Here is a 27,094-nt window from a genome sequence, read left to right as displayed (position 1 = left end):
TTTTTCTACATAGTACAGATGTACAGTCATCCACTTAATCATTCCTTTATGGATAGAAATTTGAGTTTGTTCCAGTTTTTACCATTAGAAAAAATGCTGCCTTGGAAAGCTTTCTATATGAACCTTGTGCACAGAGCAAATCAATTTGTAGGATGCATTCCTGGAAGTGGAAATGCTGGGTCAAAGGAGGTACATAGCTAAAATTTTGAAGTGGTCTTGCTCATTTGTCCAATTTATCAATTATACTCCTACTGACAGTATACAGTGTCCACCTTGAACCTTTGTCAAGACTGAATATTATTTTTAATTACTGCCCATCTGATGGATGGAGAAGAGGCGTCTCAAGGCTTTGATAACCTACCTTTTCATGATTTTTCCCCATCTGTTTCTCTTCTTCTGCTGACTGGTCACTTACATTCCTTGCTCAAGGGTTTTTCTTATTCACTTTATATGTCATGGATAGTTAACACTTTCTGTACTGTATGTGCTACAAATATTTTTCCCCATCTCTGATCTGTCTTTTAATTGTATGGTTTTTTAAACACACACAGTTTTAAACTTTGAGGTGTTAAATCTCCCAACCTTCAGGATTTCTTATCAGTCACAGTACTGCGCACAGTACAGGTTTTAACCTGCATGATTTTACTTTTACTGTGAGACATGAATACTAAATTATATCAAATGCCTTGTTTATTATAAAATGTTAGTTGTTTATTTTATCAGTAAAACTCAGGGAGCTACACATATTTATTTTTCCCAACTATCATACCACATAATTAAAATTCTTCCAAAATCAGCGTATGAATTCAACCTTCCCTGCCAATCTCCATTTCCTTGGACGGTCCCTAGCATGGAGCACTGGGGACCTATCTGACACTTCCAACATTTGAGAAGCACTGTTCTTCCACGCACACACACAGACATGCACGTGTCAACCTTGCCTTTAAAAGAAGGTATCATTACCTTTTCCCCTCCTCTTCGAAAAGTTTAGGTAGTTTGGTTTTTTTCTTTAGAAATATTTTAGGATATTCCTTTATAAACATGTTGTGAGCTGATAAGATGTTCCTCTGGCTTTAAAAAAAGTGGGGGGAGGGGGAGAGAAATTAAATTATAAGCATCATAAGAAAATAGTTTCCAAGGGAAAGATTTTCAACTTAATACATACAACCTAATTCCATACTACTTAGCTTAAGAAGCAAATGACAAAAATATGAAACAAACACTTTATGCTTTAGTGGCTGTTTCCTGTGACTGCCTTGGCATTCACCCCGGCCCCAGTCAAGTGAGCACGCCAGCCCTGCTCACTCCATGTCACAGTGCAGCACTGGATCCGAGGAGGCCACAAGTGGGGAAAACCTGCCCATCACGGGAGGCAGAGGCAGCCATTGACTCAGGATCACGTGGGCAGCAGCCGGGATCTGCTCCACCGCCCCTCACCTCCCAGCACACACTGAGGGTCCACACGGGTCCTGCCTGACATGTGGTATGGCTCCAGGACCAGGTGGGAGCAGAGGCTGGGGACAGTGACCAGCTGTGAGGGACAAAGGGGGCTTGCACTCAAGTGTCTGAGCATAGTGAGGGAAACAGTGGCTGCTGCCTACAAAAGCAGCACATTGGTTATCAAATGTAGCCAAAACCAAGACTAATTGATCATATAGGTTTTATTTTTGTTTTTAATTCACTGTATTGGAATTTCTCAGAAGGAGACAGACTGAATCTCCAAAGAGGTCTCTCAAGGCCAGAAGGGCCACGTTTTACAGATTTAGGTGAATTATAAAGCTATTGGGAACCTAAGATTTTTCAGGTCTCTGGAGGGATCAGTTAGAGAAAAAAGATAAATCCTTTAATTTTGCTTACAAAAGTATAGTTTACCAAATTGCTATAAGTCATAATTAGCTTGAAAAGGGTTTCTTTACATCTGGAAAAACACAGATTAAAAGCCAGTAATATTTTAGACAAAACCAAAATTATAACCACTTATCAGTTTCCTCGGTCCCATGTAAATAATCATTTTTGCTAATAGTTTTATGTAGTCAGAGTTTTTATCAGAATTTAAACATTTTTTTTTTACCAGTTCATCAGTATTACTTAAAAGTTACCAGAAACCTGTACTTGTCAAAAGTCCCTTTTTATAAACCTTTCTAAAGTGAAAGCATTTTTCAAAGGCATGAGAGTAAAACTATAACTGTTTATGAATGATAAAAGACTAAAGAATGGTTAAATACCTGGTTACACTGTGATTGATTAAAAAAAAAAAAAGCCTGGTTACAATAACCAGAATTATGACTGGTAACATTTTTTACATACCAAATTTTTACAAATTTTATATAATTTTTAATTATCTGTATCAATAACACTTTCCCATACAATATAACCTAAGAAGATTTATTGTTTAGTTGACAATACTTCCCATGTAATTTAACATGTCAAATGAACCTAATTAGTTTAATATGATTTTTTAGAATGTTTCAGGGGCCCTCTGAAGCATCCCAAAGTTAGGATGGGTCAAAATAACTTTTCTACAATTTGATATTTGGGAAGTTTCTCAAAAAGTTTTAAAACACTTGGTCAAATAAAATCACAAATCACTGAGAAACAATAAGCATTCAATCAAAGTGACAATGGTTTCAAAATCAGATAAAAATCACTTAAAGGCAGACACACACAATTTGTTATCATAAGCAGATTAATATTTTAAGAAAACTTTTATCCTTTTTTAATTGCATGTAATTTTAACCCTTGAAAGCCATAATTTTCAGTGGAAACTAAGCAATTATGAAATGTCTTATGCATTAGGATTTTGCAGATTAGCAAACATACTTACCAACAATTTTTAAAAACCATGTGCTTTATTATAGAGAACATCTCAGGGTGGCAGCAGGCATATCTATTAATAAATAAATTGTCTAACTACCTAACTACCCACTTGTCTAACTAACATATGCACAAAATATTTATAGAAATAAAAGATGGAATCACAATAATGATCAACAGCGAAGGACTATTGGGAATGACCAGGTAGATTTGAAAAAAAAAGAACTCAGTAGAACTCTTCAAAATAAAAATTATAATTTCTAAAATTAAAAACTCCTCATCCATAAAAAAAAGAATAAAATAATGTCATTTGCTGGAGCATAAATAGATCTGGAGATCATCACTCTAAGTGAAGTAAGCCAGAAAGAAAAATAGCATGTGATATTACTTACATGTGAAATAAAAAAAAAGACACTAATTAATTTATTTACAAAACAGAAACAGACTCACAGACACAGAGAACAAACTTATGGTTACCGGGGGGAAAGGCAAGTGGGAAGGGATAAATTGGGAGTTCGAGATTTTCAGATACTAACTACTATTAAACTACTATACTAACTAAACAACAGGTTTCTACTGTACAGCATAGGGAACTGTATTCAATATCTTGTAGTAACCTATAATAAAAAGAATACAAAAAGGAATATATATGTATATATATGACTGAAACATTATACTGTACACCAGAAATTGACACAACATTGTAAATTGACTATACTTCAATAATAAAACAATAAAAAAAAAAACCCTTAATGAATGGGTTAAAGATCAGAGATAGCTGAATAAGGAATTAATAAACTTGAAAATACATTAGTAGAAATTCCCAAATGCTTCATAGAGAAATAAGGAGGTAAAAAATAGAAAAAAGAATCACAAAATATTTATTCCCTTGTTAATTGAAAACATTTATTGAACTCCAGGGTATCCTAGGCTCCAGTAATAGAAGGATGAACAAGATTGGATTTCTGTTTAGGCTGGCAGCCTAGTAGCTGACCCCACCAAAATTCACTGTCCACTTCTTCCCAAATACATGGTTGCCCAGCTAACGACTGTATTTCCCATCCCCACTTTCAACTGGATTCAGCCTAAGAGAAAGTTCTTGCCAACGGAATATAAGAAGTGATTGTAGAAATTCTTCCTCCTTTGTCATTTAGTAAATTGCTTTCCTTGGCTTCATGTGTTTCCTTTCTGTGGAGTGAAACCCACGTGTAGCAATGGCCCTCTTCACCTGCACTGAGAAGGAAATGACAAACACCACATCAAAACACCAAGATGAGGCTGACACATGTCCCTGAATGATTTCATGGGGTAGGATTCTACACACAGCCAGAGTGCCACCTTCAGACTACAGAGTAAGGATGAAAAACCTTTCATTGAAAGCATGTATTTTTTAATCTTATTGTTACATCACATAGGCAGTTACTCTAATCTAATGAATTCAGCCTTCAAGGACTTACCTATATCAAAATGGAGAGAAAGAGACTAAACAAATACATAGGAAATTATCAAGTGCTCGGATAGAAAATGCAGAGTAGGGTAGAAACGGAGAAGTGAATTGTATCAGGGGAAGAAGTATCAGAAAGCTCTTCTTGGAGAAGGAGATTTCAGATTGAATATGAAAATTAGTTCATCTATTTACTGGTAGGGGATGGGATAAGTGGAAGAATGGTACTTCAGATAGGAAAAAAAACAGTATGAGCAGAAGTATGCTCAGTAACACGGAGCAGGTGTAATCAAGAAACTGTACGTCCTGTCATAGGAGGAGGGGAAGAGTCAGTGGGAGACAAGACTGGAGATGTAGAAACCATCCCATTATAGAAGCTCTTGTAAGTAATGTGATTACAATTGACTTATCAAATGTGTATTTAAGACAGAGGAAAGAGGAGATTCTATGATTTTCCAGTTTCTGGCTTGGACAGCTGGGTAGATAATTTTGCCATTCACTAAGATAAAAGTGTGTTTAAAAATATAGCTTCAGCTTTATATAGTAATAAGACTAAAAGGTTTTTTTTGTGTCAAATCAAATTTATGTCCTTCCTTTTGCAAATGAGCAGATTGAGCCCTGAGTTTAACTGATCTTCCAAGAAGCTCGATTGCACTTCATGATCGTACAAGGGCTGGGACGCACTCCTTCAGACTCCCCACCTACAGACTTTGGAACAGATGTATAGGAGAATAAAATCCTATGAAGTTTGATGGGAGACAAGCCGGACCTTGAAGGATAAATAAAATTAAGGTAGGTATAGAAGAGATTAACAAGCATATCAGGATAAAGAAGCATAAATAAAGGTTGGGATTTTAGGGCATATTTGCCCAGGAGTAATATTGATGTCAGCAAGTAGTAACATGAATATATGGATATTTCCATATTGTAGCGGACTTTAAATGCCAGGCAGAGGAGATTTATTCAACAAATATTTAATTTGCATCAACAATGTGTCAGGTACCGTTCTAATCACTGGGGATACATCTGCAGATAAAACAAGTCTTGTCCTCAAGAAGTTTCCAATCTAGAGAGGGGAAACAATCAGATTAAATTTGTAACTACATGTCAGATATACTATTAAGAAATGCAAGCTACCACCAGGGGGAAAGAAGTGCTAAGAGTATCTACTTCATATAGGCTGATCTCAAAACGCAGAGATCCAAGGGAAGTGGAGGAGAAAGGAGAGGAGAAAAAAGAGCATTCCAGACAGAAAGTACAAGTGTGAGGCAGGAGCACACTGGGTGTGTCAGGGACAGAACGTGGAGACCACCGTGGCTGGAGCAAAATAAGCAAGAGGGTCTTGTATAGAGGCAGTGGTCAGAGATGCACTGGGATGAGATCGTGTGTGACCTTGCAGACCACGGTGAAGAACTTAGCTTTCACCTTGAGTGATATGAAAGCCATTAGAAGATTCTGAGCAAATGATGTTCTGACATGTTCTGGCATGTATTTTAACCAGATTCCTCTGACTGCTAAGCCAACCAGAGAGGTAAGGGGGTAAGGGGTAAAGGGGTCAGGAATGGAGTAAGAAGACCAGTCACGAAGCTACTGCAATAATCTAGGTGAGAGAGAACACTGGTGCTCTGGACCAGGATGCTATTAGCAGTGGTGGTGAGCAATCACTATATTCTGGATATATTTTGAAGGTAGAGCTATCAGGATCTCTCTCAGGTAAGATATGAGGTACAAAAGAGGAAGGCAGCAGGCTTTGATGACTCCACGGTTTGGGGCTTGGCCAACTGGAATTTGTACAGTTGCACATATTCATTAATATGTGGGTGCAGGATGTTAATAAGTAAAAAGAACAAAAAAATCAACAGTTCTGTTCTAGATTTGTAAAGTCTGAGGTGACTGCTTGATATCTAAGTGTATTTGACTTTATCTCCTATACAGTGAAAAGTCATTGGATAGTCTTGAGCAACGAAATGATATTAAAATCTGGTAACTTAAATGGATCGAAGAAATAGCATCAAAAAACTATCAAAGTGTACATAGATTCCCATCACCCCCTCCTCAGGTGTGATTTGCTAGAGGGGCTCAGAGAATTCAGGAAAATAGTTTACTTACTTATGTTTACCAGTTTATTATAAAAAGACACAAAGGATTATGTAAAAGGATTACAAAGGATACAGATGACCATCTAGATAGAAGAGATTCGTAGGATAAGGTGTGTGCGAATGGGCACAGAGCTTCCATCCCCTCTCCAAGCATCTCTGTCTCAGCATCCTCACATGTTCACCAGCCCAGAAGCTCCTCGAACCCTGTCCTTCTGAGTTTTGACAGAGGCTTCATTACATAAGCATGATTGGTTAAATTTTTGACCCAGAGTTCAAGAGGGTCACACAGTAGGTCCTCCTGGAAACTTGGATGCTTGGGTGGGGTCCAAAGGCACCTCATTAACGTAACAAAGGCATCTTTATCACTCTCATCACTTAGAAAATTCCAAGGGTTCTAGGAACACTGCCAGAAATGGGGACCAAGACCAAATATTTATTTCTTACTATGAATCACAATAGCAGAGAGGGCTATTGGTTTTCTGGATGGAGCAGCGTACAGGACTTTACTGCACAGTGTTAACTGTTTACAATGCCCACCCCCACCCACTTAGTGTAAGTGTTACTTCCCAGTCACTGTGAGCCCACAAATGTGTGCTTCCCAATGCCCCCTTCCCAAGGGGAGGCACTGCCTCAGGCAGAGAATGCTGGTCTAGACAACTCGATACAGAAGCATGAACTTCAGGTAAAATAACATTAATGTGCACACCTTGAATCACAAGCATCCAACTTGTTCACAACTATCAAATAAAAGCAAGATTCCGTCAGTCTCTGCCCACATTTTCTGGCACCACAGAAGACAAAGCAGTTCTGGATTGACAGTGCCAACTGGTAGCCACCGATGGAGACTGTTCAAAATAAAAATTGACTTTATTCCAGACCAAGTGATGCTGGTGGGATCACAGTTCGGTTAATTTCTTTTATGTGTACATAAACCATCTTTTTAAAGCTCTTCTTGTCCCCCCTTCATCTTCTAAACTTTATTTTCCTTAAAATAAAAATCACCTATTTCTTCATATCTTCAATTTTTTGTAAAAGAAATCCATGTCTGATAAGACAGCAGAACTAGCCAAACACCCTCATTAAGAAAAAAAAAAGATAATATATTTTGAAATAAAAATAATTACAACAAAGAGCTAGCCATTATCAATAGACTTGAAAAATCTTAACTTTGTCCAGAAGCCTCCTGAAAGCCATCATAACTGTCTGTATCAACCTCTAATACTCATAATTTGATGTACTTTACCTTAACCTGAAACAATGAGGAAAAAAAATTACTCAATTTTTTTTAATTCATTACTATCATTTAAACAATGCTATTTAAATTTTTTATCATAAAAGTATATAATTTGAAGATACATTTTGGCAAAATTGGGCACATTTAATCATCTGTCAGTTAAGGAGTTCCCATTAGGTGATTTCTAGGTCAACTTTCTCTTCCTCAGTCCTCTAATTCTGCAGTGTTGTGTCTATGGGAAAATGCTGGATGCTAGATAGTCAGCTTAGAAATAAACTTTGGGCCAAAACCTGTTTGTGAGTTTTAGTCTCCGAAAATATAAAAATACAGAATCTACATAACTACATCTGCACTTGAGTATAAGTGGTGACATATTTGTAATATTAATCACTAATAAATGTTGAGCTTTTGCTATATCCCAGTCACAGATCTAATTGCTTAACAAGCAGAATTTTCATACAAACAGACAAATGCATTTGCATCATAACTGTATTTGCCTTTTATATTTCCACATTTAGACATGTTTAAAGGTTTTCTATGAAGTTACAAAAAAGTACTTGGCCAGATAGGAAAAAAGCAGTTGTAAAGACGTAGACTCATTTTTTTTTCTATCTAAAACTTAGGAGAACATAAATTTCCTTTTAAACCATATTACGGTTTTTTACTAAGTAAATTGAATTTTAGAACATAAGAGCTGGCTGATCAAGTCACAGAGTACTTTGACAAACAAACAAAAAGTCTTCAAAGCGTATTTAAGTTTATCTCTAAAGCATACAGCCCAGGAAGAAAATTGAAATGTCAAACCAACAGAAGCTACTCTTTGTTTTAAAAAGTATGTTTAAAAATTATTAGCTATCTAGAAAATAAAATCTTTTAAATTGCATTATACATATATATCTATCCCCACAGCCAACACAAGTAGAAAACCCATAATGCTTGTTAAAGCAGTAAGTAGATATTTATTTCTATTGAACATCAGAATATAATTCAGCTCAAAACATTGAACTCTACACTGAATATCTAGGGATCGAAAGTAGTAAGACAGAACAAATCCCCTGCCCTCATGGAATGTGTAGCCTGCTAGAGATGAAAAGTCATAGATCCAAGAATTTAGGAATCCAAAGTGACATCATTTATCCTGTGTTATTCAGTTTGTCTTTGATTTGTGATTACAAAAAAAAAAAAAAAACAGAATAATATGTCAATCTACTGTACTTACTCTGATAGAAGAAACATCAGACAGATGCCAGCTGACTGAGACCACATTCATACGGGCAGCAGCCAGCACAACAGTGGGGCTTGACTTAGTGAGAAGGGCTCACATGTGCCCAGAGAAGGGACAGGAGCAGATTTAACAGCTGGGTTTGAGCCTGTGGTAGAGGCATATGGGAAACGCTAGAGAGTAGCAGCCTCCCCTCCATCTTCCTACCCTTGGCCAAAGGAAAGACCTGGGACAAGGAACAACACTCCAAAGAAGATGTGCATATATGTATATGTGCATATACATATATACGTATATATACATATACATGTATTAGTATGCAAACTAAGACCCTTGGTAACATGTACATCTTCTTTGAATAGTTCTTCCTCCTTCCAGGTCATTAGTGTATGTGTGTGTGTGTGTGTGTGTGTGTGTGTGTGTGTGTGTTTTAGCTTCAAAGCTAAGACTCTTGGTAGGCTTCATGTACCAAAAAAATGTCAACCCTTGAGTCATTTAATTCTCAGCATTTCTATATTTATTATAGATGAACAGTATATTTTATTGGCCACTTTTAACATGGAATACATAAAGAATAAATATGGAGGAGCATATTTTCCTTAAATCTCTTCCTGATTTGTTGAAATCAACTGAAAGCTTTGTAATGGTGAAAGACTTAAACAATGTCTGTGTGTGCATTTCTGATTGATTGCCTAAAGAAATCTCAGGGCAGGAAAAGAGCCTGAATTACCAAGCCCTCATTAATTTGCCATAATTTTATTTTCTCATTCTAAATAAGTACTCATTTTTACATCTAATTTTGTATTTGCAATCTTATTATTTTTTGTCTAAAATAATGACCCAAAACCTATGCACATTTCCCCTGAAATGTGGCCCCTTCCAGCTCCCTGGTGTGTGCCACTGCCTCAGAAGAAAGCAGCCAAAAAATTCAGGGGAGTTAGTGTCTCAGAGAAGGCAGAGCAAATGTGAGACTTAATAGAGGGAATTCAAGCAGGACAGCCAGACTGAGCCTGGACCAAATGATTGTCTGATGAGGAAACACTGCCTGGGAAGAATTTTTCAAACCAGGAAGATGAAGGCTGAGAAAATCTATGCAGAATGGATTCTTTGCCATACCCAGATCTAGGTGACTTCATCTCTCTTATGATTTCCCCAAAGCAGGGGGTAGGGTGGGGGATCTAGAAATACATTTAAAAAAAAAATGTCCCAGCTAGAAAGAAGGTGTTCTGCTGCAAAAGACTTAACTAGCTTCTTATGCGTTGGAAAAGGGACCAGCGAATAAGTTCAATAGCTAAAAACTTGGGTGAGCTTTTCTGAATAATAATAAACTGTTTAAGGAAGTTCTTCCTATGTGTCAGACACTGTTTACATATATTAGTTCATTTAATTGTCCTTATAAGTCTTTGAAATGGATGTACAAATGAGAAAACTGAGCCAAAAAGAAATTAAGTAACCAGTCCAAGACCTCATAGCTTGGAAATGGCTGAGTCAGGATTCAAAGCAGGTGACCCAACTCCAGAGTGCATACACCTCATGCTTTGTCCTGTGCCAGAGGGTGCTGGGAGTGAGGAGGCAGGAGTGCAAAGGAAAAAAGTATTCTTTGGAGAAATCTAAGGAATGTTTTTTAAGCATATCTCCCTCCCTTCCTCTGAGGAAGAAGGAATGGAGGGAAAAATCAACGAAAATATAGAAATCATTTGAAGTGTTTAAGAGGATGTGTCTGAAGATGAGGCAAGGTCCCGAGGACAGATGGACACTGATGGCTGGAGAAGAAACCAGTTTCAGAATTTCAAAAACCCAACTTGGGAAAAGACTTTGGCAAGAAAACAGATTTTTTAAAATTATACCTTCAAGTGTCACATATCTTAGGAATCCTGAGCCTTGAACCATGATGTTCCTCCGTTCTTTGGCTCCAGTATATTTCAACTAGGCATCTCCTATGGACTGCTCAAGTACTATTTCACTCAAGATTTGTGTTTTCAACCATTTAAAGCTTTTCCCCCTTGTGACTGCTTTTTGAGTACTAGACAGTACTAAGGATGAGTTAAGTTTGCTTCCCACTAAATTGTTTCCTTAAAATATGACATATACCTCTGCCCCTTCAGTGTGGAGAAATAACCTCCAGGTTTTCAAATGTTTTTCCCTGTGAGGTGAATCCGGCACCTCTGAGAGTCAACAATGGTTTATTCCTGTACTTTACCCATGAAACAAACATATTCGTAGACATTTGAATGACAGGAAAAGAAGTGCACAATAACGTACCTGAACTGCAGTCCTCTCCTGTGACATAATGCATTCAACTGCCCGTAGTCAATAAGCTTAGACATTTTCAAGCCTGCGAAATTAAAAAAAAAAAAATCAATTAAAAATGTGAATAATTTTCTCTAATCTTATTGGCAAAGTTTGTAAATAGAGTTTAATTGCAAACATTCATCATAGTAAAAGAATTCAGTGACTATGGAAGTAAGCTATTAACAGTTTTTGTTCGATACACAAGCAGAATTGAGTAGGGTGATTGAAACCAGAGAAGAATGTAATGGTTTTAATTGATGTCAGATCTGGTCTGGCATATTTGTTTGTTTATTTAATTCCTTGCCCCCCATCTTTCAATGATGAAGTTTCTGACTCCTCTGTGAATGTATCTTGTCCTTTCAAGATATTATTCTCTTTGGTTCTTTCTCAACTTAAAGGAAAAAAAAAAGGATCTATCCATTTAGATCCGCCTCAGAAGTTAACCTATCTGTGACATTTAACTTCTCTTCCCTTAAAAAAGTTGTCGCATTAAAACCTAAAAATAGTTGCACTGAAGCAAGCATTATCCTTCTTTATGAATTTTTCATTTATACCTAATGTTTCTTTCACTTTATCATTATCCCCTGAGGGTAGGAGCCATTTCCTATTCATACGTGAAACACTAGAACTCATCACAGTGCTTGAATTTAAATAAATATTGTCTGTTAAATTATAATGAATAAATAAGAACATGGCTCTAATATGTCAGGCAAGGGTCAGTTGTATGCCAGGAAAATAAATCAAGGAAAAAATAATGAAGGCAGGAAAGTGAATATAAAGTGAATATAAACAATATAAAGTTGTGTTTAAAGATGATGGTAAAGAATATTCACCAAAAACTTATAAAAACAAACGGACAGACAGCAAACAAGCCAGACACTCTCTGATCCATGGAAGGTATTACACTTTAATGACTTTACCTCCCTTCTATGTGAGACTGAAGATCTGGTTGTCATTTTTGGCAGTAAAAACCTGTTTACCAGGGCAAAGAGCCCACTAAGTAACAAAGTATAAAAAGAAGAAATGTTTTTAATCTTTGTTAAAACTGAGGATTTAGCATATTTCTTTACCACTCATTCTGAAGAATATCAGCCAAATGGTGTGATTTCAATAAACTTAAAAGAGGCCTGGATGCACTTACTTCTCTTGTTTGAGGAAATAAGCAGACTTCTCCAGCGGAAGGTGGTATAGCCCTGAAGGACACAGCCAATGAAATCTTACCTGGAAAGGGGTGTTCTTGAAACTAGGACAGATTAAGAGGAACCCCAAACCCATCATATACCTGTAATGTAAAGCTGAACAAGGACCCCGCACATATCACATTTTTTTGAGTCAGGTTATTGTGGTGGGAAGATAGAGGACAAATATTATACAAAAAGTATTCAATATTGTTTTAAATAATTTAAGTAGAAAAAAAAGCTTATTTTCTTAACTTGATGACTATACCAAACCAAAAGACCTCAGGTGTAATGTTAAAACCCTAGAAGCAATGGCATAAATTCAGGAACATGATACAAGTACCCCTAGGGTTACACACTTCTGGAAGTAACTAACAACACAATTTGTAAAAGAAATACATAAGTTATGTGGGGAGGGTGTAGCTCAGTGATAGAGAGCCTGCTGAGCATGTGTGAGGTCCTGGGTTTGATCCCCGGTTCCTCCATAGAAAGAAAGAAAGAAAGAAAGAAAGAAAGAAAGAAAGAAAGAAAGAAAGAAAGAAAGAAAGAAAGAAAGAAAGAAAGAAAGAAAGAAAGAAAGAAACCTATTGACCTCCCCTACTCAAAAAATAATAATAAAAAAAAATACACACTTTATAAAAATGAGGGAAAAGAGAGAATAAAAGATAATATTATAATTATGTAAGTAGAAAACAGAATTTCATAGACTGGAAATCCATTAGGGTATTGACTGAAGCAGTTGATTATGAAAGTAACTTACTATTCAATTGCTTGTCCCCTTCTCTGAATAAATGAGTCCTAAAAGCACCCGGATCGGGGAGGAAGGCAGACATCCATGTCAGCCATAGGTATTGGGTGAGAGGTGGGGTGTGGCCATGGACAAGCCCCAGGTGTGGTGGGCATCCCTGTGCGGGGTGGGCCCGTGCAGAGAATCAGAGCCCAAGACGGGTGAGGGGAGCAATGGTGTGAGGGAGGAGGAGGAGGGGACATGCCAGTGCCCAGCGAGGGACCGTAGTGGGATTAAAGGGCCAGTAGCATGAGAGATCGGCTACATACAGGGGAACCGATCAAAGGTATTACAGCAGGTAGGAGCAAGATTTCTCACGTGAAAAAAAAGAGAGTTACAATAAAGAAAGAGAGAAGTCCAGAATGAGCCCTGTAGTTGCACTGGACTCGGACAAACTGTTGTAAACCTGAGGTTTTCAATAGATATAAACTGATGAGCGAACAAACATAAATGTAAAATGTTATTCCATAGATCTGTCCACTGAGAGCTCTGACATTCTAACATCAATGAACACACACTGCGCCCAGATCCTGATTTTAAAATACAATTCCTTAAAATGAACTAGGGCTCTTTGGGAAAATGGCTGGTCCCAGGGTTCAGATCGGGAAAAGTGCAAGATAAGCCTGAAAAATCTTATTGCTCCAGAAAGCAAGGAAATGCTTAAACCATCTTGAAGCTGCTCCCAGTGGCCAGACTGTGAACAATTAAACAATTGGGGCATGAAAATATATAATGATAGTAAGTCATTAAAACTCTTTGAATAAAGTAGGAAATCATAAATTTATATTGATGGATTGATTACATATTTAATGAGAAATGGAATATTTACATACCTTCAAAATGCTTTTTTACAAAATACTTATTAAATACAAAAGTTCCCCTTAAGAACCGTAAGAGCAAATTTGCAGCAGAGAAGCTCTCCGTGCACCACCTTAATCAAATGATTAAAGTGAAATTATGTGCCACTTGATAAAATGGAAGAACACAGAATCACTTCTATGACATTTCTGCCAAAGATCTCTAGCTTGCATCTAATCGTAAAGAAACATCAGACAAACCAAACTGAAGCATATTTCACTAAATAACTGGTTTGTAATCTCCCAGCATCAAGGTCATGAAAGGCACGGAAGGCTTAGAAACTGTTCCAGACTAAAGGAGACCAAAGAGACAAGACAGTGAAATACAACATGAGATTTTAAATCGAATCCTTCTACTTAACATTATCAGAACAAGTGGCTAAGTTTGAAAGGGGTCTCAGGATTAGATGACAGTAATTTATCTCTGTTAAGATCCTGATTTTGATGAGTGTATTGTGATTATGTCGTAAGCGAATGTCCTTGTTTTTAAGAAACACATACTAAAATATTTAAGAATGATGGAGTGTCAAAAAAATTTCAAAATTCTTTAAAAAAAAAGTCTTTACATTTTACATTCTGTAATACGATGGTTTCAAAATTTTTAACTTTACTTTTTAAAATTCCATATATTTCTCATATGATGACTTTTATCATTAGAAAATATGAGAAAAAAAAAGGTATTCATAATAGCAAGGGAAAAAGACAAAATGCTCAGGAATACATTTTACTGAGTGTCATAAAAGGACACTTGTGTAACTTGGAAGTAGAAAGTTTGAAAAAAGAGACCAGTTCCTGAGTAGGAAGATTCCATGTCATAAAGATGTCAATTCTCCACAAATTAATTTTAAATTTAGCACATTTTTCCAATTAAAACATCAAAATATTTATTTGTTGAAAAAGCCCAAATAGTTCAAAATTTCACATGGAAAAATAAAAATGAGAGAATAGCCAGCAGATGTCTTTTTAAAAAGAGTAATCAGTAAAGGTGACTCTCACCAGATATTGAAATACAATGCTTCAAAAATTACAACAGTTCAACACAAATGCATAGAAAACAAGAGATAAGTGTAAAAAGTAAATGATATATTCCAGAAATAGATTTAGAATACATACAAAAATTTAGGATACACATTTACATAGTCAAAAAAATCACAAAAACTGTCATTTTAAATTAGTAGGAAAATGAGAATTACTTAACAAATGGCATTAGAACAGTTGGTTGGTCACTTGGAAAAATATTAAGTTGTAATCTTACATCACTATTCAAAGTAAATGTATTCAAAATAAATTCCAGATGCACCAACTATTTAACAAGCTTAATATTGAAAAATAAAACGATACTAAAAGAAAGCATGGAGGAATTATGTTTAATTCTTGGTATGGAGAATGACATTCTAAGCAAGAACTGGTGACAAAGGACAAAAACTACACAACCATTCGAAAACCTTTGTAGGACACAAAAGTCACAAAGACAAAAGAAAAATGCAAACTGAGAAAAATGTAAAGTTCATGCCAAAGGGCTAATTTCTTTTATAAACAAAGAGTTCTTTCAAATAAAAGGAAAAATAAACCTCAGTGAATGGACAAGGGCTATAAATACAAATGGTCACAAACATATGAAAAGATTCTAAATCTCACTCTAAGAAAAGCAAACTTAAAGATTGATCAAAACTGTTTTCAACTAATTTACTGGCATAACATTTGTTTTACAATACATGATATTAGTATAAACTTTGTGAAAAAAAGTTTATATATACTTATAGTAGGACTAGAAATTAGTACAACCTCTTTGGAAGACAACTTGTCAGTAATTGTCAAAATTTTAAAAGCACGCATCATTCAGCCCAGTAGTTTTATTGATACACTTACTTACCAACTGGAAAAAGGTATGTACAGGATATTTATTTGATTTTTAACAGCAAAACAAAGTAGAAAAAAATTTCCAGCATGTTAGTTAGGATCTAGTAGCCAGGAAACAGAAACCACACCAGTAATTTTAATGGAAACAAAACTGACACAAAGAACTGTTAGGAATTAGAGGACTGAAGAGACAAAAGGGGAACACCTAACATCATGCAGGGAGCATTTACCACCACTATTTTTGCTGTTGAAACAAAGGAAAGAGGTTTAATTGGTAAAACTTAGAAGCTTGGAGCAATGGCTTATAAAAGCTGAAACTCACACCGCTAAGGACAAGGCACAGGCAGCTAGCATAGGATTTTTTTGGGGGGTGCAACGGGGCTATTTCTGGGAATGTTGGGGAAACTGCAAATGGAATTAATTGCTGCTGCTGCTGGAGAGACACTCACAAGGAGACTCAAACCAGAATTGAATTCAAAACAATAAACACTTTCCTTAACTTTTCCTTGCCTTCCAGCCTTCTCTAAAACCTGCTATTAGAAAATCCTAGTAGGAAGCCAGCTGGCTGCCTGGGAAAAACTCGTTTGCCCCAAACTCATAAAGCAGAATACAGAAGTATGGACTTGAAGAAGAGACACCGTAACTTAAACATCCATTGGTAGCATTCTGGTGTATTCAAACAGTGAAATATAATATAGCCACTAAAATGAGTATCTGTACATACAAGAATATACATAGAAAATTTCATGAAAAAAATATGATCGTCTCTTCTGAGGATTAGGAGTGTGGGTTGGGAGGAAAAAATCAAATCTTCAATATTCTCTTGTGCCTAAGGCATACGTTATTTATGTAATAATTTTTATAACAGAACCAGTCACCAAAATGCAAAAAAAAAAAACTGTGAGATTTGTTCTCATTCTTCTGTCCATTTACTAACCACCTGAATGTTAGGCTCTGGAGAAACAAAGACATGTGAATGATGATCACTTGTCTCCAGATACTCATCTAATCAGAACCATAACCCTAAGGCACAAGTAAATGGAATATCTAATGTGAGTTAAAGGTGATAAGAATAGAAAGGGTGTAGGAAAAGTGCTGAAGGACTTCAGAGATAATGGAAAAATTACTTTAAACTGCAGAGGACAGGAGAGTCTTTGCGGAGCATAAAGTCATTGAGTCTTTGAAGAACTGGGAAGGTAGAAATAAACAGAGCAAGAAAGGAGGGAACCCCAAGAGGAAACACGAGCTAAGGCGAGAGAGTATGGTGAGGAGTGTGATGGTGTCCCTCAAGGAGTAACTATCTGTCAGCATGAGAACTCTCCAGCTCCATTCCCTGGAGACCAGAGAGAGCTTGTCAGCTAGTTGCTAGGCAACACTGCTTAGAGAACAATGATCCCTGATTGGTGAGTTGCATCAGGACCAGGAGAAACTAGGGATGATCTGATGGAGAGCCACTGAATTGGGCTTCCCTCAGCACACGACCCTTGTCAGTGAGAGGTTCCATGCAGGAAACGGTGCCTATGGAATTTTCACAGGAGATGTTGGCTCCTGCCAGGAATGATGCTTTTAAGCCAGGGCTATTTTTCCACCTGCTCTTTGTGACTCTGTTTGCCTTGAACCTGAACTCCACCTGAGGGGCCAAAGAGGACTCTGTGGGCTGCTGGCTAGGCTGTCGTGAGAACTGCTTCCACAAAAGGGAAATTCCTGATGCTGTCCTTCTGGAAGACGGGAATTCTGTCCTATGTCCTTCTGAGCACAGGTGCCAAATATGGCAGTCGGATTATTTACTTAGGTGGACCTAGGAATTCCTTTTGTCCCCCTGAGCAGTATTGCAGATGGGTTTTAAAAACATCCATCCACGCATTTTAGCTGTAGGGGAGCGTTCTATTAATAGAAGTGTAAAGACTGGGATGTGAAACAGATTTTAGCCAAACTGTGAAAAGTTTAAATGCTAGATTGAGGGAAACAGATTGTAATCTAATGTTTGGAGGAGAGTAAGACCCCGACGACTTTTAAGCAGAGTTAATATGATCAAATTCCCTTTTTAATCATTGCATCAGAAAGGAAATCTGCTTCATAATATATGTTGGAAGGAAGACCAGAGATCAGCCCAGTCCGAGGTGATGGACGCTCCTGATGGCTGAAGTACTGATAACGGGGGACTGATGCAGGAAGTACTTCTGAGACAGACTGAGACCAAGGGGTGACCTCGTGTGACCTCTAGTCAGGAGACCTGATTTGCAATGCATTGCAATTTAGGGTTTCCGGCCTGAACACCCCAGTCATGATTAAGCAAGCTCAAGTTTAAGTTGCCATAATTTAACTTCTAAAGGCCCTTCAAGATTTTCTGACTGAAGGTCCACTGAGATGGTTGTAACAGTAGTAAGAAAAAAATAGAAACACTACTTTTTCAATAAAATATCCACCTTTTCTCCTTTGGGATTAAAAACAGAAAAGAAAAAAAGTGACTTTACACTGAAGAATAAAGTTGAGAAAATAATTTTTCAATATTTCTTTTCCTAAATTATCTGATGGTATTTTCCATTGGGACCATTATTCATTATACAAACACTGAGACATACACAAGCATTCAACCACATTTTCCATCTTCTGTTCTTTCTTGGAATATTCATCCTCATCTCTTTCAGCTCTGTTTCTCAACCTTGCTTTCTTTACACATTACATAGTCCGCTTCTCCACTGCCAACCTCCCCTTCTTCTTACTTGCACTCCTAGGGTTTGAATGGTGTAAAATTTTTAAATGGAGCAATATTTACCTTTCCAGACAAATATGTATCTTGAAATTCCTTTCATCTTTAGCTGCCGAAGAACTGAGAACACTCCAATTACAGGAAATGCCCTTGAAGTGTTAGGAATGATGACACCATTTTTTTTTTAAGGTTTTCTGTAAATATATGCCATAAAATGGAAGAAAAAAAAAAGAGAGAGAGAGAGAGAGCAAAGGAAAACATGCACTTAGGAGTACCATCATGTTTCTAAATGCCTTGAAGTGTCTCTAGTTTTCTCTTCAACGTTTTTTTTTTGCTGTTGTTCTACATTCTTATATGTTGGAACAAACAAAATATAACTACAAATATCTTGTGACCCCGAAAGCCTTTTGTTATTGGGAAAACAAAAACACAAAAACCTTTTGTCAAGCACAAAAATTCTTTCTGCTAGATAAACCAGTGGTCAAGGCGAAAAGCACATTTTTGAAATTGTCCTTTCTCAGAAGGCTAAACTTAATAAGCATGAATAAAGTAAAGGTATAGCTTATTGACCCAAACAAAGGTAGCTAGCTAGTTAACACTCCTAATCATAAATGTAAAAGGGGCTTCCTCCAGACAAATGCTAAAGGACAGCTTCCAGTCTCAAAAAAAAAAAAAATTAAGACATTTTTCTTCCTTTTATCTCTTCAGGAAATCAGCTTCTAATAACAAACAGGTCATGTGTGTACCGAAGCCAGATGCAGTTTCACGTAGGTGGTGAAACTCCTGCAAGCATTGCTAACTGTCAGGTTTTAAAACAATTCTCATCCAGAATAAAAATGTGGCACGACTTTTTTTTTTTTTTTTTTTTTTTGCTTTTGAGAACAATCATCTCTCTCCTAGCGTTAGCGTGCTATGAAGAATCCTGAGACACAAGTCAAAGAGACTGGAGAAGGAGAAAACTTGAAAGTTTCAAAGGGAAAAATATGTACGTGACTCCAAGAAGTTTAACCACTTGGAGAATTTGTGAGTCTGAATTTCAGAGTTAAAGAGACAGCACTGGAAGGGTGTTTGAAGATGTGTGATATGTTCTCTGCCTTAAATCAAGAGTGTCTAAGTAGCTAAAATAGCAAAATGCAAGAAATGCACAACCATCATTTAACTGGTAAAACGTGCAGGGAATTTCAGGGTCATGGGTCAGGAGGAAACCAGAGTGCCGCTGACTTTGCTGTTATTTTTATGAGTAAATTCATCGCATAGACGATACTATTAAGAGTCTCTACCACTTGGCAACTATGTGAACTTTCGTATGGAACCTAAGCCTCACTATCCCTAACTGTAAGTCAGACCGTGTGTGAGTTTCCGGTTGCTGCTATAACAAATTACCACCAACTGACTGGCTTAAAACTACACAAATTTATGATTAAAGGAGTGATACAAGATGAGGATATTACACTCGTTAATATATATGCACCCAATATAGGAGCACCTAAGTACATAGAACAATTACTAACAGAGATAAAGGGGGATATTGATGGGAATACATTCATAATTGGAGATTTTAATACTGCATTAACATCACTAGACAGATCTTCCAGACAGAAAATAAATAAGGCAACAGAGAAACTAAATAATACAATAGAAAAATTAGATTTGGTGGATATTTTCAGAGCATTACACCCCCAAAAATAGGATATACATTCTTTCAAGTGCACATGGAACATTTTCTAGAATTGATCATTTACTTGGGCACAAAAGAAACCTCAACACTTTAAAGAAGATAGAAATTATCTCAACCATCTTTACTGACCACAATGCCATGAAACAAGAAATCAACAACAGAGAAACAAAGGAGAAAAAAAGGAAAGCATGGAGATTAAACAATATGTTCTTAAAAAACCAGTGGGTCAATGAGGAAATCAAAGCTGAAATTAAAAAATACCTGAGACAAATGAAAATGAAAGCACAACCACACAAAATTTATGGGACACAGGAAAGGCAGTGCTAAGAGGGAAGTTTATAGTGATACAGGCCTTCCTCAAAAAAGAAGAACAAACTCAAATAAACAATTTAACCCACCAAATAAAAAAACTAGAAAAAGAAGAACAAAAAACCCCAAAAGGTAGCAGAAGGAAGGAAATTATAAAGATCAGGGAGGAAATAAATAAAATAGAGATTTAAAAAAAAAAAAGAAAACCATAGAAAAAAATCAATCAAACCAAAATCTGGTTTTTTTGAAAAATAAAATCGACAAACCTCTGGCCAAACTCACAAAGAAAAAAGAAAGAGCACAAATTAGCTAAATAAGAAAGGAAAATGGAGAAATTACAACAAATAAAATAGAAATACAGAATATCATACGAGAATATTATGAAAAACTATATGGAACCAAACTGGATAACCTAGAGGAGATGGACAAGTTTCTGAAAGCATACTGTCCACCAAGACTGAATCAAGAAGAAACTGATCACTTGAACAAACCGACCACTAGGAATGAAATTGAAATAGCAATAAAAAACCTCCCTACAAATAAAAGTCCAGGACCACACGGCTTCACTGGGGAATTCTACTAAACATACAAAGAAGAACTCATACCAGTCCTTCTCAAACTCTTCCAGATGATTGAAAAGGAAGGAATACTCCCAAACTCATTCTATGAAGCCACCATCACCCTGATACCAAAACCAGACAAAGACACTACCAAAAAAAGAGAATTATAGGCCAATATCACTGATGAAAATAGATGCCAAAATCCTCACCAAAATATTAGCAAATAGAATCCAACAACACATAAAAAAGATTATACATCATGACCAAGTGGGATTCATCCCAGGGACACAAGGGTGGTTCATCATACACAAATCAATCAATGTAATACATCACATCAACAAGAGAAAGGACAAAAACCACATGATCATCTCAATAGATGCAGAAAAAGCATTTGATAAAATTCAACACCCATTTATGATAAAAACTCTCACCAAAGTGGGTATAGAGGGAACATATCTCAACATCATAAAAGCTACATATTACAAACCTACAGCCAGCATAGTATTCAATGGTGAAAAACTCAAAAGCTTCCCACTAAAATCTGGGACAAGACAAGGATGCCCACTATCACCACTCCTATTCAACATAGCCTGGGAAGTCCTAGCCACAGCAATCAGGCAAGAGAGAAAAATAAAAGGGATCCACATTGGAAAAGAAGAAGTAATAGTGTCACTATATGCCAATGACATGTTACTATATATAGAAAACCCTAAAAGGTCCACACAAAAACTACTAGAGCTGATTGAAGAATTCAGCAAGGTAGCAGGTTACAAGATTAACGTTCAAAAATCAGTTGCATTTATTTACACTAATGATGAATCAACAGAAAAAGAAAGTAAAGAAAAAAATCCCCTTTAAAATAGCACCTAAAGTAATAGAATACCTAGGAATAAATCTAACCAAGGAGGTGAGTGAATTATACACAAAAAACTATAAACCATCGATGAAGGAAATCAAAGAAGACTTTAAAAAATGGAAAGATATCCCATGCTCCTGGATTGGAAGAATCAACATTGTTAAAATGGTCACATTGCCCAACGCAATCTACAGATTGAATGCAATCCCTATCAAATTACCCAGGACATATTTCACACAACTAGAACAAATCATAATAAAATTTATATGGAACCATCAAAGACCTAGAATTGCCAAAGCATTACTGAAGAGAAAGAAAGAGGCTGGAGGAATAACTCTCCCAGACTTTAGACAATACTATAGAGCTACAGTCATCAAGACAGCATGGTATTGGTACAAAAACAGACATATGGGCCAATGGAACAGAATAGAGAGCCCAGAAATGAACCCACAAACTTTTGGTCAACTAATCTTCGACAAAGGAGGCAAGAATATACAATGGAATAAAGACAGTCTCTTCAGCAAATGGTGTTAGGAAAACTGGACAGCAGCATGTAAAGCAATGAAGCTAGAACACTCCCTTACACCATACACAAAAATCAACTCAAAATGGATCAAAGACTTAAACATAAGACAAGATACAATAAACCTCCTTGAAGAAAATATAGGCAAAACATTATCTGACATACATCTCAAAACTGTTCTCCTAGAACAGTCTACTCAAGCAATAGAAATAAAAGCGAGAAATAAACCAATAGGACCTAACGAAAATTACAAGCTTCTGCACAGCAAAGGAAAACATAAGTAAAACAAAAAGACAACCTACGGAATGGGAGAAAATTTTTGCAAATGAAAGCAACAAAGGCTTGATCTCCAGAATTTATAAGCAGCTCATACGACTTAATAAGAAACAACCAAACAACCCAATCCAAAAATGGACAAAAGACTTAAACAAGCAATTCTCCAAGGAAGACATACAAATGATCAATAGGCACATGAAAAAATGTTCAATATCACTAATTATCAGAGAAACACAAATCAGAACTACAATGAGGTATCACCTCACACCAGTCAGAATGGCCATCATACAAAAATCCACAAATGACAAATGCTGGAGAGGCTGTGGAGAAAAGGGAACCCTCCTACACTGCTGGTGGGGATGCAGTTTGGTGCAGCCACTGTGGAAAACAGTATGGAGATTCCTCAAAAGACTAGGAATAGACTTAGCGTATGACCCAGGAATCCCGGTGCTGGGCACATATCCAGAAGGAACCCTACTTCAGGATGACAGCTGCACCCCAATGTTCATAGCAGCATTATTTACAATAGCCAAGACATGGAAACAGCCTAAATGTCCATCAACGGATGACTGGATAAAGAAGAAGTGCTATATTTATACAATGGAATACTACTCAGCCATAAAAACCGACAACATAACGCCATTTGCAGCAACATGGATGCTCCTGGAGAATGTCATTCTAAGTGAAGTAAGCCAGAAAGAGAAAGAAAAATACCATATGAGGCTGCTCATATGTGGAATCTAAAAAAAAAACAAAAACAAAAACAAACAAAGCATAAATACAAAACAGAAACAGACTCATAGACATAGAATACAAACTTGCAGTTGCCAAGGGGGCAGAGGGTGGGGAGGGATAGACGGGATTTCAAAATTGTAGAATAGATAAACAAGATTATACTGTATAGCACAGGGAAATATACACAAGATTTTATGGTAGCTCACAGAGAAAAAAATGTGACAATGAATATATATATGTTCATGTATAACTGAAAAATTGTGCTCTAAACTGGAATTTGACACAACATTGTAAAATGATTATAAATCAATAAAAATGTTAAAAAAAAAAAAAAAAAAGAAAGAAAACACACACACACACACAAAAACTACACAAATTTAGTATGTGACAGATCTGGAAGTCAGAAGTCTGAAACAGGTCTCAGGCTAAAATTAAGTCATCACCAGGGCTGCATTCTTTCTGGACGCTCTAGGGGAGAATACATTTCATTACCTTTTCCAGCTTCTCGGGACTGCCCAAATTCCTTGGCTTAGGTCTCCCTTCCATCTTCAAAGCCAGAGATGACCAGTCAAGCCTTTCTCACCCTGCATCCAACCCCCATGCCTCCCTCCTCCACTTCTAAGGATGCTTACGATTATGGAGGGTCCACTAGATAATCCAGAACACTCTCCCAACTCAAGATCAGCTGATTAGCAGCCTTCATTCCAACTTCCGGGGGTGGAAGGTATAGCTCAGTGGTAGAGCACATGCTTGGTGTGCACGACGTCCTGGGTTCAAACCCCAGTGCCTCCATTAAGGAGAAAAAAATAAAAATAATTTCTAAAAAATTCCACCTTCAACCTTAATTACACTTGACCAGTAGCATAGCATATTCCCAGGTTCAGGGGACGTGGACATCGTTGGGGACCATCATTCCGCCCACCACAGAGCTCACAGGTTCTTGTGAGAAATAAATGGAATAAAACTATAACATGCCAAATATATAACAACATAACTACTTATAGAAAGCCCTCAGTAAACGTTATTCACATACAAAATTTATGGAGAAGGTAGACATGACTCACTAAATGTAGCCTAGCTAACCTCATCCAAAATAAACAAGAATGTATAAAAATGGCTAGATTATCTTTAAGGTCCTTAACGGAATCTTCCTATTTATTCCCATTGCATTTTGAATGACTCTCATTTCTATCTCCTTTATAATTCAGGCTCAGTCATCTGATGGATTGAAAGTACCCTCACGTAGGCTTCCATGAGATCATGTTTCAGCAGTGACAATCAGAGTTTGCGAAAGGAAATGGTCCACTTGCTAGACTTAGCACAGAGACACAGCTACTGAGCAAGCAGGACACGTCTCCAAAGAGAAGTCACACACAGAACATCAAGCAGGAACCTCTGAAGGGAAAACCGAGAGAGCTGCCCTGCTTTCCATTATGCTCTATTCAGTTCTGAGATCTAAATTGCCGCTGATTTTTCATCTTTTAATCACTTCGCACAAGTGAAGTGTCCTTGGGAGGCACTACAGAGGGCAGCACACATGTCATCCCACTGATTCTAAATTAATTTGATCTTTTAACTCCCAACTACTGCACTTCCTAGGCTGCTAAAAACAGAAACTGTCTTAAGGGGACTTTTTTTTCTATACAGTAGAAACTGTGGTTTTGGGCAAAATTAGATTTAATACTTATTTCAACTTGCATTGAAATATAATATTGACTACACACAAGAGGTTTTTTACAATAATAATGAAAGCATATAAAAGTAACATAGGTAGGGATTCATTTAATTTAACATAATGACTTTGTCTAACACTGTTCAGGACATAAGTATACCCCTTCAAAGGGTATCAGTTGTCAGCTGTGGCAAATTTTTCCCTGGAGACTATGATTAATTTTAAAATATACATATTTAAAAGAGTCAACTCTCACAGGAAGGTAAAAGAATAGATGGGTTAGCTTTTCAAAATCCACAGATCTACCCAATAAATGCTAAAATAATAAATGCTTCGTTGAAGTTGACTGGATCATAATTATTACCACTGTTACCTTAACGACTTTTACAATCTCAATTATCTCTAGGACTATTGCATACTATTAGTCGGTATATTGGTGATCAAATAATCTATGAATCTGATGGCTGTGACAAGAAGTCTTTAGAAAAGTGTTCTGGCTTTAGCTTGATGATATAAAATAAGAAAATGTAAATTGTATAAACTTCTAAATATTTAACTCTATATTTATAATTCCTAAAATATTATAAATCAGAGATGGCAAAATTAAAAGGGAATGAATTTCAGAGCAAAAATAATAGGAATCATCTTTTTTGTTTCCTTGAAAATTTTACATACAAATCCTCCTGGTGAAAATGTATTAAATATCTCACAAAGGGCAGTAAAAGTAACTCTCGGTAGGCACCAGAAGTCCCACCACAAACAAGGGGCCTGATCACTGGTGAACTGGGTGACCTCTCTAAGCCCTTGACTTCTCTCCTCTCTAAAAGTATTTGTTATCTGAAGCTCTGAGAGTTTATAAAGATCCTCATTTTACTAAGTAAAATCCTGGAGACCCAGAGAAGGGAAATGGCTTCAGGAGGACAAAGCAGTACTAGAGCATCTCTGTTTTTCCCCTTCCACTCTACCATCAGTAAGACTCCCAGGATCCTAGTCTGAGATCTGCAGACACTAACTACTATATATAAGATACATAAACAGCATGTTTATGCTGTGTAGCACAGGGAACTATATTCAGTATCTTATAGTAACTTATAATGAAAAAGAATATGAAAAGGAATATATATATGTATATGTATGACTGAAACATTGTGCCCTACACTAGAAACTGACACAACATTGTAAATTGACTGTACTAAAAAAAAAAAAAAAAGAATTCCTGGGGTCCCTACCAACCCTTAAATGCCCCGTTTCTTGTATCTGGAGTCAGTACCATTGGAAACAATGCAGACCCTCCGTGTGCTGCCCACTCACTTGGGATGCTGCGAGGTGGAGGGGGAGGCAGATTGCTTATAGCTACCATGCGAGATAAAATGGCTTCTGGAAGAGGAGACTTAGGCATCTTGATGGCTCCAAGGCAGCTGCCCAGAGGCTACTTGCGAGGCAAATGACCGCTCTTTTCCGTGAGGCGTCACAAAGCAGAACCCTCAGGGTGCTCCCTGATAGGTGGAGTGCTGCGGAATCTTTGTGTTCACATTTCTTCCACGGATACAGCATTCTGAGGGCGAAACCTAGACCAAGAAGAACTGTATCCTTGTCCAGTGGACTTTATGAAGGAGGCTTTGTGAGCGGCAGTGAGCAGTAGGACTGAAGAGGGAAACTGTAATCCACAGACAGAGCAGAATAATTGCACATGTGAGTCTATGTTAGATAAAGGAAGACTCCATCCCATTGGGCTCCCACTGGCCAGAGCCTTCTGGTTACTAAGTGTTTTCGTTGGGTATCCAAGACCCTTTCTGTAGCAGTGGCAACAGGATGTTTGTACTGCTCTCCAAGGCTACGCACATAGGGTGAAAACATACCTTCTAATTATCAGACACCAATAAACTCACCCCTGCTTATACTTAACCATATTCTGCTAGGGCATGCTATAGGGTTTGTTATTTTTTTGCTGCTCCACAACAATTAAGGCTCATTCCAATGGCCAAGGT

General features: G+C 37.0%; 1 protein-coding gene and 1 non-coding gene across 2 annotated transcripts in view; one reads left to right on the top strand and one right to left on the bottom strand.

Moving 5' to 3' along the window:
• CNBD1 (cyclic nucleotide binding domain containing 1) overlaps positions 1-26,505 on the bottom strand; it is a 210,926-nt gene extending 184,421 nt beyond the window's left edge. The window contains exons 1-4 of the mRNA XM_010952168.1: positions 26,418-26,505; positions 11,082-11,148; positions 5,757-5,769; positions 964-1,067 (exon numbers count right to left, since the gene is read on the bottom strand). Of these exons, the coding sequence (XP_010950470.1) occupies positions 964-1,067; positions 5,757-5,769; positions 11,082-11,148; positions 26,418-26,505 (272 nt within the window). The remainder of the gene's footprint in view (positions 1-963; positions 1,068-5,756; positions 5,770-11,081; positions 11,149-26,417) is intronic.
• On the top strand, positions 24,154-24,226 carry TRNAT-GGU (transfer RNA threonine (anticodon GGU)). The gene has a single exon. It is a non-coding gene; the product is annotated as a tRNA-Thr (tRNA).
• Positions 26,506-27,094: the final 589 nt, after the last annotated feature.

Source organism: Camelus bactrianus, chromosome 29 (genome assembly GCF_048773025.1).
Source record: "Camelus bactrianus isolate YW-2024 breed Bactrian camel chromosome 29, ASM4877302v1, whole genome shotgun sequence".
Taxonomy (NCBI): Eukaryota; Metazoa; Chordata; class Mammalia; order Artiodactyla; family Camelidae; genus Camelus; species Camelus bactrianus.
The sequence above is the reverse complement of the archived record's forward strand: the minus strand, read 5'-3'. Positions and strand labels throughout refer to the sequence as shown.